Raw genomic sequence first — 16,206 nt, 5'->3', positions numbered from 1 at the left:
TCCTGAGATGTGGAGAGATATAGGCAAGATGGAAGGATTTAGAAACACAGGCATTAATGCACATCTTGACTTTGTATACAGGGCATTCTGCACGGCACCATGCTAGGACTCTGGAAGGCACGGCCATCAGGATAATGCTTCTCTGCCTCCCAGGATGGCCTAGAAACTGCCTCCTCTTTCTACAAGAGGAGACATTATCCATTTTCCAAGCACCATTGAACAAATCAGCTCTCACTCCTTGTTTCATATGGACTATAGGCACTGAACTACAAAGCATTTCAAGAGATCTCTACCTCCCACTGCAAAGCAAGGAAGTACCAAGCCCACGATGTCTGTTGATGCTTATTTTGTACTAACTAACTGCTTTGCAAGGATAAGATGAGTCTGTAATCTAAGAACTGTTAAACCAAATTATGCTGGTCCTTTGCTCTTCTAGCCCAAGTTGGTGGCCCTTCCTAGAACCTTCCACAGAGCCCCCTTCACATCCTTGTTCCTCAGGGTATAGATCAGAGGGTTGAGCATGGGGGTGATGATGGTATAAAAAAAAGGGCAACAAACTTGCCCTTGCTCTCAGAATAGCTGCCTTTGGGTTGTAAGTATGTGTAGATGGCTGCACCATAAAACATAGAAACCACCACAAGGTGGGACCCACAAGTCCCCAGCGCTTTTTTGCATCCTGCCATTGACTTGGTCTTCAACACTGCCTGAGCAATGTTTACATAGGAGCCCAGAATTAGTGTTACGGGGAAAATCAAGATTACAACTCGGGCCACAAACATTTTGGCTTCTGTTCCTTCTGTGTCCTCACAGGCCAACTTCAGGAGAATAGGCATCTCACAGAAGAAGTGGTTCAGTTGGTGTCCACAAAGAGGCATTGCCATCATGAGGCTCGTCTGAATCAGAGAGTTCATGAATCCTCCTACCCACGAAACAATTGCTAGTGAGAGGCAGAGAAGTGGGTGCACGATGGTCGTGTAGTGCAGTGGACGGCACACAGCGGCATAGCGGTCAAAGGCCATCACCACCAGAAGCACACTCTCTGTGGAGGCCAAAGCAAGGAACAGGAAGAGCTGGGCCACACAGCCTCCATAGCTGATGGTTCTGTCATATCCCTGGAGGTTAATCAGAAGCTGTGGCACAATGCTGGTGGTGTAGCAGAGGTCCAGGAAGGACAGATGGCAGAGGAAGAAGTACATGGGCGTTTGAAGCCGAGCATCCAGTTGGGAAAGAATAATGATGGTGGAGTTGCCAAAGAGAGTTAGGGAGTAGAAAACAGAAATGAGGACTGAAAGAAGGAATTCCAGTTGAGGGAAATCAGAGAAACCCACCAAGATGAAGCCCTGTCTAAAACTCGTGTTGAAACTTCCCATAGCCTTTCACGTGCTCCAATCACCGAACACAATACTATGTCTGCTATGAAGAACACAGATCAGAGCATTGTTCCAGATAATTCTGAAATACTCTAAAATCAAGTTTTTTCTTCTCTGCTTTGCTAGTTCAATTGTATTCAGCTCTTCTTACCTTTTCCCTCTTCAGACCAGAAATCGTGGGATTGCACTATTGTCTTTTGTTTGACCAATTACCTGGCTCTGTGTCTTGAACTTCATCCAGTTCTCACAATCCTATGGATGTCCCACTGACATCAGAGCACTGTCTGGCAGCAGAGATGGTGGCTTTCCTACCTTCCCTCTCTGATGTTAAGATCTAACCCAGGAACAGGTAATGTTAAAGTTTCTTTGAAAAATATAAAGAGTAAAATATAACATTATTAGTCCCTATCAGTCTCTTTGGCTCCTCTTTGGTTCACTTGACAGAGTGCTTTGTGTAGATTAAGACCTAGGACTAACCAGGATGAGGTCATAATTTAGCCTCCACTGTCCCATTTCATCCGTAGCTGTGACCAGAACCACAGTTCCAGAAGCCCTGCTTGTGGTCAGATGTCCAGTCCTTCTTCTCTTGCTAAGTCTGATGAACTAGAAGACTAAGGAGTCAAGGATTCCAGGAAGCCATTTGGACTCCATCTTTGACACTGTTGTGGAAAAGGTAGAGAAGCAAGACTGGCACAATAAATATTAATACACAGGTATATAAATTAACACATCAAAGCTATTTATTAACAAACATATTTATTATGTATTTATGATTATATCAGAGATGTCATCGTTATGAGTTTTTTATATGCATGCTTACAAGTGTATAATGTCAAAGTTGGCCTTTGTATGGCTGCCATCATAAATGGTATGGTGTATTTAGAGGCCTTACCACATCCTTGGGGATCAGCTCTAACCTTGACCAGCTGAGTCCCCTGTTCAGACAAGTTCACTTCCTTCACTTCTGTGAGTCTCAGTTTAGCTGTCATGAAACAGATTAAAACAAGGCTTTAAAAAAGATTGAACAACATTATATATTCTTCAAGCTATGAAGAATATGTTACATGAAGTTTTTCAAATATTTTATCATATATTTTAATGATTTATCGACATGTATAAATTATATATATATATATTATACATTTATAATATATATAAATATCTGGGTCCTGTGAGGTAATTCAACACATGCACAGAATGTACACTCACAGAACCCAGCCCCGCCTCTTATTCACATTTTACACCCGCCTTTCCAAACTGTAGTGACTAGCATTCTACATTTAGTTTGACATCTTTACGTCCACATGAGAAAGCTCATGAAGCTCTTGTCTTTCTGGGTCTGGTAGCCTTTGTCTGTATATACCGTTAATTGTGATCATGCCGCAAGGTCTGCTTCACTAAATGTTGAAACCTCATCTCCAAACACAGTGTCTAGAGAGTGAACAGAACTCAACATATATTGTTAAATGAATTAATAAATTCATTCTCCTCCACGAGACCACACAAATGTCATAGATATTTGTTTCCTAGGTGACACAAAGGGAATAAACACTTATTGTTTTTAACTTAGTGAAATAACTAGGTTATATAACTAAGTTATTATAGCTGTGCTTAATATTAGTATGGTTATAAATAAATCAAAGCTTAGAAACCTTAATAAAGTAATGATTTAAGATAATATTAAACAGTAAAAACAAATGAAGTAAGCTTCAGATCTTGAGGTATAAGACAGATGGGACTCAGCATGAAAACCTGAAGTCCACATATGAGAAAACCAGACTGTGAGGACGTATTCACCGGAGGCTCAGCACAGACGAACCATGCCCACTGACTGTTGAGTCTTATCAAGACTAGACAGAAATCTAATAAGTACCTGCTTTCACACTTGGAAGGAAAGCTGAACGTCGTTTCTTAGCTGCTCGTGTCATCTGTTCCTTGACTCTCTGACAGGGAATCTCAAACCAGTGCTTAAATGATGATACCCTGTCTCCTCTCCTCACCACCGGTAGCCTTCTGTTCCTTTGTGGCCTTTGAGTTCCCTGTTCCGACTGATGTATCTTTTATTCCTTGGTCCATTGTTCCCATCATTTTCTTGTTGATATCCTTAAGCCTATCAAAGTGGGACCCACTCAATTCTGGAAGCATGTGATATTTTAGAGGCTCCATCACTAAAATCAGGCTAATAAATTCTGCAGAAAAAAATAATTCAAGTGCCCGATGCAGTACTAGTAAAAAGTCGTGTTCTTGCTAACGCATGGCTTACCTCTCCTTTTCATCTGGCTACTTGTCTATAGAATTGATCTATTATCAGGCTGTACCATTTTTTTTTTGGTTCTTTTTTTCGGAGCTGGGGACCGAACCCAGGGCCTTGCGCTTCCTAGGTAAGCACTCTACCACTGAGCTAAATCCCCAGCCCCAGGCTGTACCATTTTTAAAACACCCTTTCTCTCTCATCCCAGTTCCCGTGGTCACCCTCTGCTACTTCTCATCCTTACAGCATCTGACATGTTGAGTAGCTGTCCCCTGCTGTTCAATCCTTTCTCCTCCCTCTCCTCGATGTCTTCATCTTCCCCTACCATCCTCTGCCACAACAGTCTTCTTTACCTGTACATTGTTGACCCTCTTCTATTTCCATGTTATAAACTCTTCCTGGAAAAGAGCACCCAAGTCAGGGCTTGAGTCAAGCCCATTCTGTTGATTATACCCAAATATGTCCCCATCCCTCTCTATTGTCTGTGTTTCAGACTTCCACAGTTTATTTCTTTTGATCTTTTTATTTTATGTGTTTCTGATGTTTTGATACTTTGGAGACTGATTGTCCACAAAGGGACTTCCTCCTTTAGGTACAGAAATTCTCACAGATAGCAAAGTACTTTAGTGTAAAAAACATCTCCTGAAAACAATCAGAGTTAATATTCCTTCCAGCCCCTTTACTGAGGTCTAACAGTGGCTTCCACCTTCTCTAACACAAGACAAGAAAATTAGTCATGTCATAAGGATGATGAAATCATTCAAAACCACAGTACCTAGGGTCTGTACAGTGTCCCATGGTCTGTGGCTTTTGTCTGCAGTTCCTCTCAACTTCCTTTCTTCCTATCAAACTCTGGCACATCACTCTGTGGTGCCACATACACCATGCCTCTTCCTTTTGAGAACTGTGAATAATGAGTTACTGATTAAATTCCAGCTATCTCCTTAGCAGGGGCCTCTCTTGACTATTAATGATAACAAAGCCTCTGTGTTAGGTGACATCTCCTTGCCTGTCACCTTCACTTGGAAGAGCCCTGGACTTTAGCATATCCAATATGAAACTCATTCTTTCCCTTTATTAAAAACAAACAAGCAAACAAAAACACTTCTTCTCCTGTGTGCTTCATCTCAGGGAAGCACTTCTCAGCTACGCTGGCCACTGGACCAGAAAATTAGTCATCGGCTTCTACACTGACATTTTTGTGAGCACACCTTAGATACCACTCCATAAACAATAGCATTCCCCTATCAGAGATGAAGCCATTCATTCTGGAAGATTCTCGCACATGTACAATCATTTCTGTTTTGTGTTGGAGCCAGGAGTGGTGCTATGCCTTTTACAGTACAGACAGCCTACCATACACACATACATGAATTATCTAATCCCAAATGACAGTGGAGAATTCTTTTCTACTTTGGCATGAACTGAAAGCTCCTTCCTGTATGGTCAGATGGGCACTTCATGTTCTCACATATCACTTACCGTCTGTGACATCAATTTATGACCTTTAGTCCATGACGACAGGGGCTTATGAGGAACAGAGCCATGTCTCTCCTGTTCTTAGAACAAGGACATGAAAACATCCTTGGTGAGAAACAGGTAATTTTAACTATGTTTTTAGATGATAAAACCAGGTACGTGTGTGTACGCTTCATAGCTTCTATTCACATTTAAAGTCCTGTGCTATGAAAGGGACAGCAACTTCCCTCTGTTCTTCTCCAAAGCCAAAACTCAGCCTTAAGGGTAAATCAGAATATAAGGAAACTTGAGAGAAAGATAAACAGACTAAATGCATAACCTGGAAAGTACCCAGCATTCCAATCACTTGAAAGCTTCCTGCCCAACCAAAGCCTGAAGGCTGGAGAGTTGGCTCAGAGGCTAAGAACACTGGCTGTTCTTCTAGAGCCTGAAACTTTAACTTCCATTATGTGGTAAAATGTCCTAGCATCTGCTAAGTAAATTGGGGTAGCATTACACTCACATGCGACACTCCATATTTTCTCCTTTTAGGCTGTCTTTCCAAAACTTAAATACATGCTCCTAATCCCCTTGACTAAGTTGGTTTTATATTTATAGATTTGACTTGGTTATTTTTTAGCAACAGAAAGACCATTTATGATCTCTGCAAATAGTAAAATTCTTGAAAGCAAAGGTTACAATTAAATTTTTCAGTTTTTTCAATGCTATCCCACTACATCATTGATTTTTAATAAATAGAGCCACATTCAAGTGAGAAATGTCAATCATCTGACTAAGTGAAGGAGGTTCTACTAACTCATTGTTGGTAGAATCAGCCTTAAATCTATCAGTGTTTGGTAGCATGGCTTCTTGCCTTATCTATCCTTGCATAAGTGTTCCTCATGGTGTGTTTTTATGCACTTTAAATTAAAATACAATTGCATTACTTTCTCCTATTCTTTTCTTTCCTTCAGTCCTTCCCAGGTCACCTCCCTCCAACTCATTTCATGTCCCATTCTCAAATTGATGACTTCTTTGATTATTATTGGTATATGTGTGTACACACAATTTTGATCTGCATTTGTAAGACTCAGCTCACCATCAAACACTCATGGCACCATTGTTATCCTTCTGTACATGCTCCACCATGGCCGTCTCCTTCTCCTCCTCCACAGACATAACTGTTGCTTACTCTGCCCAGCCTCTTCATTCTAACATTATCCAGCATCTCATTCTAGTCTTCCCCTTTCTTAAAATGTGAGTTTCGGGATTCTATCATGTTCTTAGCATTTTCTAGCATTTAGTCAGTTCTTTGACATGCAAAAGATGAGCAAACCAATCTGCTTCCTGTTTTCACAGTGACACCTCATGTAGACCTTGGTGTCCCCTCATGGCTCCCTTCTTGCCCACTCCAAGAAGTTGTTCTTGATGTATCATCAACAGCTCTGACTTGGCTTCTACTCTTTGTCGCCTAGCTATGATGCATGTGCCTTATTTTGCATATTATTACCCTGGCATCCCAGAAGCTAAATTTTTTTTGAGGGGGGAAGCTATTAAGCCAATCTTTACACTTAATGAGGAAACCAAGATGTTTAGCGAGTTCCCTAATTTTATGCAACTGAAAAGTTCATAAAATTATTGTTCAACCTGCTGTGTATACGTGAGTGGGAGGACAGAGAAAGAAAGACTCAATTAGTGCTAAAGTTGCTTCAGTCCCACCTTTCCACACTCAAACCAGGGACACAACAGAACCTTGCATAACTGCCTTGTGCCATGCCTGGTGTTTTCTGGTTTTGTGTGTGAGAGCTGAAATGCCACCAAGTCATTATTCACCCACAATTCCCTATGCCTTACCTTTCTGGATTCTACTGGCATCAAAGGTGAGGTTAACACACCATGACACTGTTGTCATCTACCAGCCAGGGAAAGACACTTGTTACTTCGGACCTTACTCCATCTGTAAAGTGGAGAGCTTGAGTGAGAGTTACCATCCAGGAGAGGTTGTGATAAGAAGTGGTTTCTTCTTTGGGCTCTGCAGGTTGATGAGATTCATAACTTTGAGGGAAGAACCACCACCACCCCTACACTACCTCACTCAGACTAAGTTGGACCCACCTGGCTGTTTTACGACCACATGAGCTATTGGCCCTAAAACTGAGCCATTTGATTCTGTCCTAGGGGCATTGTATCCTTTAACATTCACAAAAGGGAGAAGGTTTTTATAAGCTAAGTCTCTAGAGGCCTGAAGGCCCCAGTGAGGCAATTAGAATTAACCAACGGCCTTCCCAAGATCTGAATCACAGGCTTCTGTTTTTCCAATTTCCCATATACTGCTTAAAAATAACTGATTATTATTCAGTATCCTCAACAAACGCCAAAGATCAGGAAATACTAGCTCGAAGCAGCCTCACTTGAAATTAATAGGAACTGAACAGCCATTGCCTCTCCCTTAGAAGGAGCATGCTATAACCCCAGTGAACCTCTCTTTAGATACCCAACCTCCATCCTGTAGACCTTCAGGTTTTCAATCCTGAGATTTTAAAGTATTTATTATATTTCTTTCTTTTTTCTTTTTCTTCAGTGTTTGTCTGTTTGTGAGTGGGGTGTGTGTGTGTGTGTGTGTGTGTGTGTGTGTGTGTGTGTGTCTGTGTGTCTGTGTGTCTGTGTGTGTGCATGTGTTTGGAGACCAAAAGACAATTCACAAGAGTGCACTCTCTGTTTCTGGTATGTTGGTCCCAGAGATTGAACTCATGTCAGATTTGGAAGCAGAAACATTTATCCTCTGCTCCCTATCCTGAATTCTTAAGAAGAGGCCAGAAGAGAAAGACCAGAGAATCAAGGACAACATATCAGACTTGAAAGCAAACTTTGAAGTCCTCGTCCAACCCACAGAGCTTCTCTGAATCTGTGTCCAAATGTGATCATGCAGCATGATTTAATGTCTCAGGGAAGAGAACCATGCCCTTACATGGTTTTCATCTCTTCCATTAGAAACTTGTCCTTTAAGCTTCAAGGCTTTCTCCTTCTTTCTCACCTCCAGTACCACGGAATGAAGCATGTTACAATTGTCCAACAAAAATGATGGCCAGTAAGAAGGTGGGTTGACAAAGGTGTACCTCTAAGGCCAACTGGAAACCCTATTCCAGCATCCATAAGAAAAGTTCACTAGGAAGGAACAGAATCTTACATACCCACAGACAGACAACATAAGCAAGATGTACAAAATCATACTCCTTTCTAAAGTCGGTACATTTGCATAAAATTGTCTGCAACCCGGTCCTCAACATGAAATCTCCATCCCTCCTCTCAGGGCTCTGAAGAAGAGGCACACAAAGTATAATAGCCAGAGGGAATGAGGACACCAGAGAACAAAGCCTTCTACATCAGCAGGGTAGATGCATAGAGTAACTCAGAGACCGAGGCAGCATATACGCAAGTGTCTGCACCAGATGGAGCCCTAGAACTGAAAGAAGAAATAGACACATGTCCTCTCCCCTAACCCGGCAGCTCTCTCCAACTGATAACCATTCGCAAATGAAAACTCAGTTTTCTTTAAGGAAGTCTCACTGGAGAAACAAACTGCTCTTAAGGGTGGCTGCATGCCTACCAGTAGATGCCGACAGAAAATGAACTCAATGGCATCTTCGGAGGTTCCTTGTCTTCTAGTTTAGTGTCAGGGTGAGTTTTTCAACTTTACCTTTTATTTATTTTATCATATATGTGTTTGCATTTTTTTCTCTCACAGATTTTTGGCTTTATATATATATATATAGGCTTTCAGTTTAGTGTTTTCATAGGATTCCTGAGTTTGTGAATGAGTGGGTCTCTGTTTTGTGTGCATCCTCTTGAGTTCCTTTTCTTCCATTTGTTTCTTTTGTCCAATCCTGGTGTGCTAGTTTTTGTTTTATCTTATTATATCTTATTATTATCCCATAGACGTCTGTTCATTTTCTAATGAGAGACAGAAACGGGGTGTGGATCTGGATAGGAGGGGAAATGGGGAGGAACTGGGAGGAATACAGGGAGGAGAAACTGTAATCAGGATATATTATGTAACAAAAAATCGATTTTCAATCAAAGAATTAAAAGACAAAACAAATCTGTGTACAAGATCTGCAAAAGCAAAGAACGTGTCACAAAGTTGCCTCATAAAGACAACAATCTTGTATCTGCTTTCTGGGATGAGGAAGCAGCTATCCCTGTCACTACAGGTTACACCCAATGAGCCTTACATACCAAAAATCATCACCTATACAGAAACAAATAGATATCAGGTTATTGGCTCCTGAACTGAGTACAGTGAAGCTGTTTTGTTTGGGGTTGAACACTGATCAAGAAGGAATAGAGTGAAAAATTGTTGACTATGAGTTGCTTGCTAGAGTTTGAACAGTTCATAGCCCCAGCCCCAGTACCACCTGTAAATCCACACCCCACTTTCTGTGCTAAAATTTTTGTGGCTTCGATATCTCATGAAGTCTGATTTGCATCTGGGATACATGCACAGGAGCAGTAGAGACCATCAGTAGAAACTCTGTGGTACAATAGCCTCTCAGAATGCCTAATGGGTAGAGTGTTTGAATTACACTCAGCACATATGTTTGGAGGGGGAGGTATTTTGAAGAGCCCAATAGCTCCATTTGATTGACAGCCTTCAAGAACAGCCGGTGGAAGGCAATAAAGTAAGAGGTCCCATTTTGCATGATTTGCCAGAGGAATATCTATCTGGTGGCATCCTTCTCAGAAGTATTCTGAAAGTATCCCAGGTCACCTGAGGGAAACTGACTCAGTGCATTTCCAGGAATGCTCTTTCACAGATGAATTGGGCCTGGGCACTCTGTTTGAGAAGCTGGCTGAGATCCTAAGGTTCAGTGTTGTACTGTGAGATACACTCCTACTGGTGCACAATTACTTCTGAGCAACAGTAAAGTATGCTTCCTTTGTCTTCTCCAAGGGAAAAATATTGTATTATCTTTCATTATTTGGATTGAAAACAAGTGAGAAGGACATTGATCAAAGATGCTCACAGTGTCTTGGTTAGGGGTGGGACTGTGTCTATCTCTCCTTCTCAGAGTATGGCTGGTTTGAACCTGTGTGGGTCCTGTTCATGCTGTCACAATCTGTATGAGTTTATATGTGTGTCAGTCCAAAGCCTCATCCTTAACTAAGATGCTATTTGCAATTAATACTCCCTGAGAAAGGGGAAATCAGTTTTCCCAAAGGGGTGTTCCTGGGTATATCAACCACACTCCAAGGCAGACTTTACGCCCGGGAGAAGTTTGCCAACATTAAACATACTCCGTGGTGTGTGTGTGTGTGTGTGTGTGTGTGTGTGTGTGTGTGTGTGTGTGTGATGTGCACACTTTTTGTTTTGTTTTGTTTTTGTATTTTTGTCTTAATATTTTTGGTTGGTTGATTTGATTTTGAGTTTTGTTTTGCTTTGCTTAGAGAAAGAAAGAACACAGGTGAGTAAGAGGTAAGGAAGGGGCTGGAGAGATGGCCCAGTAGTTAAAAGCACTGCCTGCTCCTCCAGAGGTCCTGAGTTCAATTCCCAGCACCCACATGTCAGCTGATAATTGTCTGTGATTAATTTCAGTTCCACTGGATCCAATACCCTCACACTGACAAACATGCAGACAAAATACAAATGAATATGAAAAATAAAAAAATAATTTAAAAACATATTTGAAAAAGGGTGGGAAAGATCTGTGAGGAGTTAGTGGAGGAAAAAATATAATAAAAATATATTGTATGGGGGGAGGGCTGGGGAGATGGCTCAGCAGTTGAGAATACTGGCTGCTCTTCCAGAGGACCCACGTTCAATTCCAGCACCTTCATGGCAGCTCACAACTCTCTAACTCCAGTTCCAGGGGATCCAACACACTCACACAAACACACATAGAGGCAAAACACCAATGCACCAACAAAAATAAATAAATCATAGACCAATGGAATTGAATTGAAGACCCAGAAATGAACCCACACACCTATGGTCACTTGATTTTTGACAAAGGAGCCAAAACCATCCAATGGAAAAAAGATAGCATTTTCAGCAAATGGTGCTGGTTCAACTGGAGGGCAACATGTAGAAGAATGCAGATCGATCCATGCTTATCACCCTGTACAAAGCTTAAGTCCAAGTGGATCAAGGACCTCCACATCAAACCAGACACACTCAAACTAATAGAAGAAAAACTAGGGAAGCATCTGGAACACATGGGCACTGGAAAAAATTTCCTGAACAAAACACCAATGGCTTACGCTCTAAGATCAAGAATCGACAAATGGGATCTCATAAAACTGCAAAGCTTCTGTAAGGCAAAGGACACTGTGGTTAGGACAAAACGGCAACCAACAGATTGGGAAAAGATCTTTACCAATCCTACAACAGATAGAGGCCTTATATCCAAAATATACAAAGAACTCAAGAAGTTAGACCGCAGGGAAACAAATAACCCTATTAAAAAATGGGGCTCAGAGCTAAACAAAGAATTCACAGCTGAGGAATGCCGAATGGCTGAGAAACACCTAAAGAAATGTTCAACATCTTTAGTCATAAGGGAAATGCAAATCAAAACAACCCTGAGATTTCACCTCACACCAGTGCGATTGGCTAAGATCAAAAACTCAGGTGACAGCAGATGCTGGCGAGGATGTGGAGAAAGAGGAACACTCCTCCATTGTTGGTGGGATTGCAGACTGGTAAAACCATTCTGGAAATCAGTCTGGAGGTTCCTCAGAAAATTGGACATTGAACTGCCTGATGATCCAGCTATACCTCTCTTGGGCATATACCCAAAAGATGCCTCAACATATAAAAGAGACACGTGCTCCACTATGTTCATCGCAGCCTTATTTATAATAGCCAGAAGCTGGAAAGAACCCACATGCCCTTCAACAGAGGAATGGATACAGAAAATGTGGTACATCTACACAATGGAATATTACTCAGCTATCAAAAACAACGAGTTTATGAAATTCGTAGGCAAATGGTTGGAACTGGAAAATATCATCCTGAGTGAGCTAACCCAATCACAGAAAGACATACATGGTATGCACTCATTGATAAGTGGCTATTAGCCCAAATGCTTGAATTACCCTAGATCCCTAGAACAAACGAAACTCAAGACGGATGATCAAAATGTGAATGCTTCACTCCTTCTTTAAATGAGGAAAAAGAATACCCTTGGCAGGGAAGGGAGAGGCAAAGATTAAAACAGAGACTGAAGGAACACCCATTCAGAGCCTGCCCCACATGTGGCCCATACATATACAGCCACCCAATTAGACAAGATGGATGAAGCAAAGAAGTGCAGACCGACAGGAGCCGGATGTAGATCGCTCCTGAGAGACACAGCCAGAATACAGCAAATACAGAGGCGAATGCCAGCAGCAAACCACTGAACTGAGAATAGGTCCCCCGTTGAAGGAATCAGAGAAAGAACTGGAAGAGCTTTAAGGGGCTCGAGACCCCAAAAGTACAACAATGCCAAGCAACCAGAGCTTCCAGGGACTAAGCCACTACCTAAAGACTATGCATGGACTGACCCTGGACTCTGACCCCATAGGTAGCAATGAATATCCTAGTAAGAGCACCAGTGGAAGGGGAAGCCCTGGGTCCTGCTAAGACTGAACCCCCAGTGAACTAGACTATGGGGGGGAGGGCGGCAATGGGGGGAGGGTTGGGAGGGGAACACCCATAAGGAAGGGGAGGGGGGAGGGGGATGTTTGCCCGGAAACCGGGAAAGGGAATAACACTCGAAATGTATATAAGAAATACTCAAGTTAATAAAAAAATAAATAAATCATTTAAAAATATGGTGTATGAAACTTTTAAATAAAAATGCTCAAAAAATTTAAAAACATGCTCATAGATTAAGCTGGAGAAATGATTTAAGGCTAAGCTCACACCCAAAAAAGTGTCATTAATGATGACATTAAATCAAACTTATCTTCTTGTGTTACATCCTGCTAACCTATCTTTGCTTAAGATGAGCAAGCTATGGAGTATAAAGTCCTATCTGAGTAGGACTGGCATTTGGAAGGCAGAGGCAGGAGGATGTCTGTGATTCTGATGCCCTACATAGTGAGATAGCTTGCCAGGAAGAGAGAGAGAGAGAGAGAGAGAGAGAGAGAGAGAGAGAGAGAGAGAGAGAGAGAGAGAGAGAGAGAGAGAGGAGGAAGAAGAGGAAGAAGAGGAAGAAGAAGGAGAAGGGAGTAGAAGAAGGAGAAGGAGGAGCGAGGGGAAGGAAAGATAGGAAGTCCTACCAACACTTTAGATTCTTAAGCACAAACTCATGTTCTAAGTTGTCTGTGACAAGAAATTAGCAAGTAGGGCAAGCCATGATTAAAATGAGATACCTTCTGTTCTGAGCATGAAAATCTTTCCCACTCACTCCTAAAAATATATCCCAATGGAGATAAAATAGAAGAAATGAGCAGTAAGCAAAAATGGCTGTCCCCTGGGGCAGTTTTCTTCTTAATTGCTGTATAGAATTTCATGACATCAAAATTCTGCAGTTTGACTGTTATGTTTTGAGAAAGAAGTCATAGAATCATTTTTTATTATATTGTTTTTTTTCAGACAATGAGGCACGGAAGATGTGTGTGCAGAGCTCCAGTGCTTATGTGAAAGACTTTCTCAAGTTATTCACAGTCAAATCCTAGGAGAGAAGGGGTAGAGATCTTCAATACTGAAAGATATATCATATGACTAGAGCTTGTTTATTAAATGTAATCATTGACAATCCAGACAAGTATATGATACAATCTGATTGCACTCACCCTCTCCACTGTGTGTTGTGTGTGTGTGTGTGTGTCTGTGAGAGAGAGAGAGAGAGAGAGAGAGAGAGAGAGTTTGAGAAAAGATACACTAAGCTACTTTATTTTATATTTAACAAGAGGAACAGGAAATGAGAAGGTTTGTTGCATATACACTACACATCAAATGCTGATAATGATTAATATCATGCTCATTTTACCAAAAAGGAAACTGAAACTCAGAACTCCAGCAAGGTGTATGTGCAAATATATGTGACAGCAATTGCAAAGTCCAGGGCTTTTCAGCTTGCAGACCAAGGCCATCAGGGGGAAAGTATGGTAGTCTCAATGAGAACACCCCCCATAGGTACACATATTTGAATGCATGGTCTCCAGTTGATGAAACTCTTTGGGAAGGATGAGGAGGTGTGGCCTTATGGGGGGAGATGTGTCACTAGAGGCAGGCTGTGAGGTTGCTCCATTTAAGTAAATGAACCCATGACTAAAAGTCACATACTTTGTGAAATGGCAGTGTTCAGGGTCTGATCATTTTCTCCAAGTATCATAGTTTTGTTTTGGTTTTCTTATTGTTGTTGTTGTTTGGGAAGGCTATGCAGCCATCACTTACCAACTGTTGAGCAATGACCAGACAGTGACTTAAAACGAACCATAGTAACTCCTCACTTCCAAATTCCCACGAGGAAGGCAGCAAGCCCTGGTGCCTACTGAGGACACGCTTCTTATGTTTGACAGCTTCATAAGTGTACATCTAAATTTTGGTTATTTCATCCCATGTTATCTTTTTTTTATCCCCTTCTCTTTTCCAATGAAACTTTTCTTCTTCACAAGCCCAGAAAGATTGTTTCCTAGAGACCTATGGATGGGCTCAATTATCTTGGAGCCATTGCAGAAAGAAAATGTTTTGTTTTGTTTCATTATCTTTAACTACCTAGAATCTGTGCCTCTCCCTAGCACCTTCCACAGAGCCCCTTTCACATCCTTGTTCCTCAGGGTATAGATCAGAGGGTTGAGCATGGGGGTGACTATAGTATAAAAAAGGGCAACAAACTTTCCCTCATTCTCAGAATAACTGTCATTTGGTTGCAAGTATGTGTAGATGGTTGAGCCATAAAACATAGAAACCACAAGGAGGTGCGAGCCACAAGTCCCAAAAGCTTTTCTGCGGCCAGATATTGACTTGACCTTCAACACAGCCCTAGCAATGTGTGCATAAGATCCTAGAATCAAGGTTGCGGGAAAGACCAAGATGATGGCTCTAGCCACAAACATCTTGGCCTCTGTTCCAGCTGTATCTTTGCAGGCCAACTTGAGGAACACAGGCATCTCACAGAAGAAATGATTCAGCCGATACCTGCAGAGAGGCATGGCCATCATGAGACCTGTCTGGATCAGAGAGTTCACGAGGCCTGCAACCCATGATGAGATAGCCAAAGCCTGGCACAGAAGAGGGTGCATAATGGTTGTGTAGAGGAGAGGACGACACACAGCCGCATAGCGGTCAAAGGCCATCACTACTAGAAGCATACTCTCTGTGGAGCCCAGGGCAAGGACACTGAACAGCTGGGCCACACACCTTCCATAGGTGATGGTTTGGTCATGTCCCTCAATATTGATGAGGAGCTGGGGCACAGTGCTGGTGGTGTAGCAGAGGTCCAGGAAGGAGAGGTGTGAGAGGAAGAAGTACATAGGGGTGTGTAACCGAAGGTCCAGATGTGACAGAACAATGATGGTGGTATTGCCAAAGAGAGTTAAGGAGTAGAAAATCAAAACGTAGATAAAAAGAATGAGTTCTAATTGAGGCCAGTCTGAGAAGCCCACCAAAATGAAGCCTTTATCCAAACTGGCGTTGAAGCTTCCCATACCCTTTGTCCTGCACACTAGCAGAAGACAATTCAATGTATCTGATGAAAAAAATTGGATCAAGACATTGTTCGAAGCCTTTTCCAAGCAATCCTAAATCATCTATTTCATTATTCAATTCTATTTTATCCAGTGTCCCATTCCTAGTTTCTCTTCTATAGACTGAAGGTCTCGGGATTAGCAGTAATGTCCCCTTTCTTTGAACTATAGCTCACCTATTTGTCCCAAGACCCTTGAGTCTTGTGGATCTGATCTTGTTCAAAAGTAAAGGAGTGCTTTGAATGTCCAAGGCCTGCACACATACCATAGCATTCTCCGTTATCTTCCGTTCCTTCGCTTGATCTATTTGTTAGCTTCTTACAGATCTGAATCCAGGCTCAGGCAGATGGCGATCACAATGTTGACCCCTGGGTCCTCCTTGGCCTCCTTCTGCACCATGGATATTGTCAGTACCCACATCCTGGAGTCCCACTCACAGTCGCTGCCATC

The 16,206-nt window shown here is 41.9% G+C and overlaps 1 protein-coding gene and 1 pseudogene across 1 annotated transcript; both read right to left on the bottom strand.

Annotated features, from left to right (window-relative positions):
• On the bottom strand, positions 233–1,570 carry Or2y17-ps1 (olfactory receptor family 2 subfamily Y member 17, pseudogene 1; annotated as a pseudogene).
• Positions 14,782–15,717, bottom strand: Or2y1e (olfactory receptor family 2 subfamily Y member 1E). Its single transcript, NM_001000000.1, has one exon. It carries the CDS (start codon positions 15,715–15,717, stop codon positions 14,782–14,784), a length of 936 nt encoding a protein of 311 aa, NP_001000000.1.
• Between the last annotated feature and the right edge of the window lie 489 nt (positions 15,718–16,206).

Source organism: Rattus norvegicus, chromosome 10, assembly GCF_021556685.1.
Source record: "Rattus norvegicus strain SHRSP/BbbUtx chromosome 10, alternate assembly SHRSP_T2T, whole genome shotgun sequence".
Lineage (NCBI taxonomy): Eukaryota > Metazoa > Chordata > Mammalia > Rodentia > Muridae > Rattus > Rattus norvegicus.
Note: the sequence above shows the minus strand (reverse complement) of the source record. Positions and strands in the feature narration are given on the sequence as shown.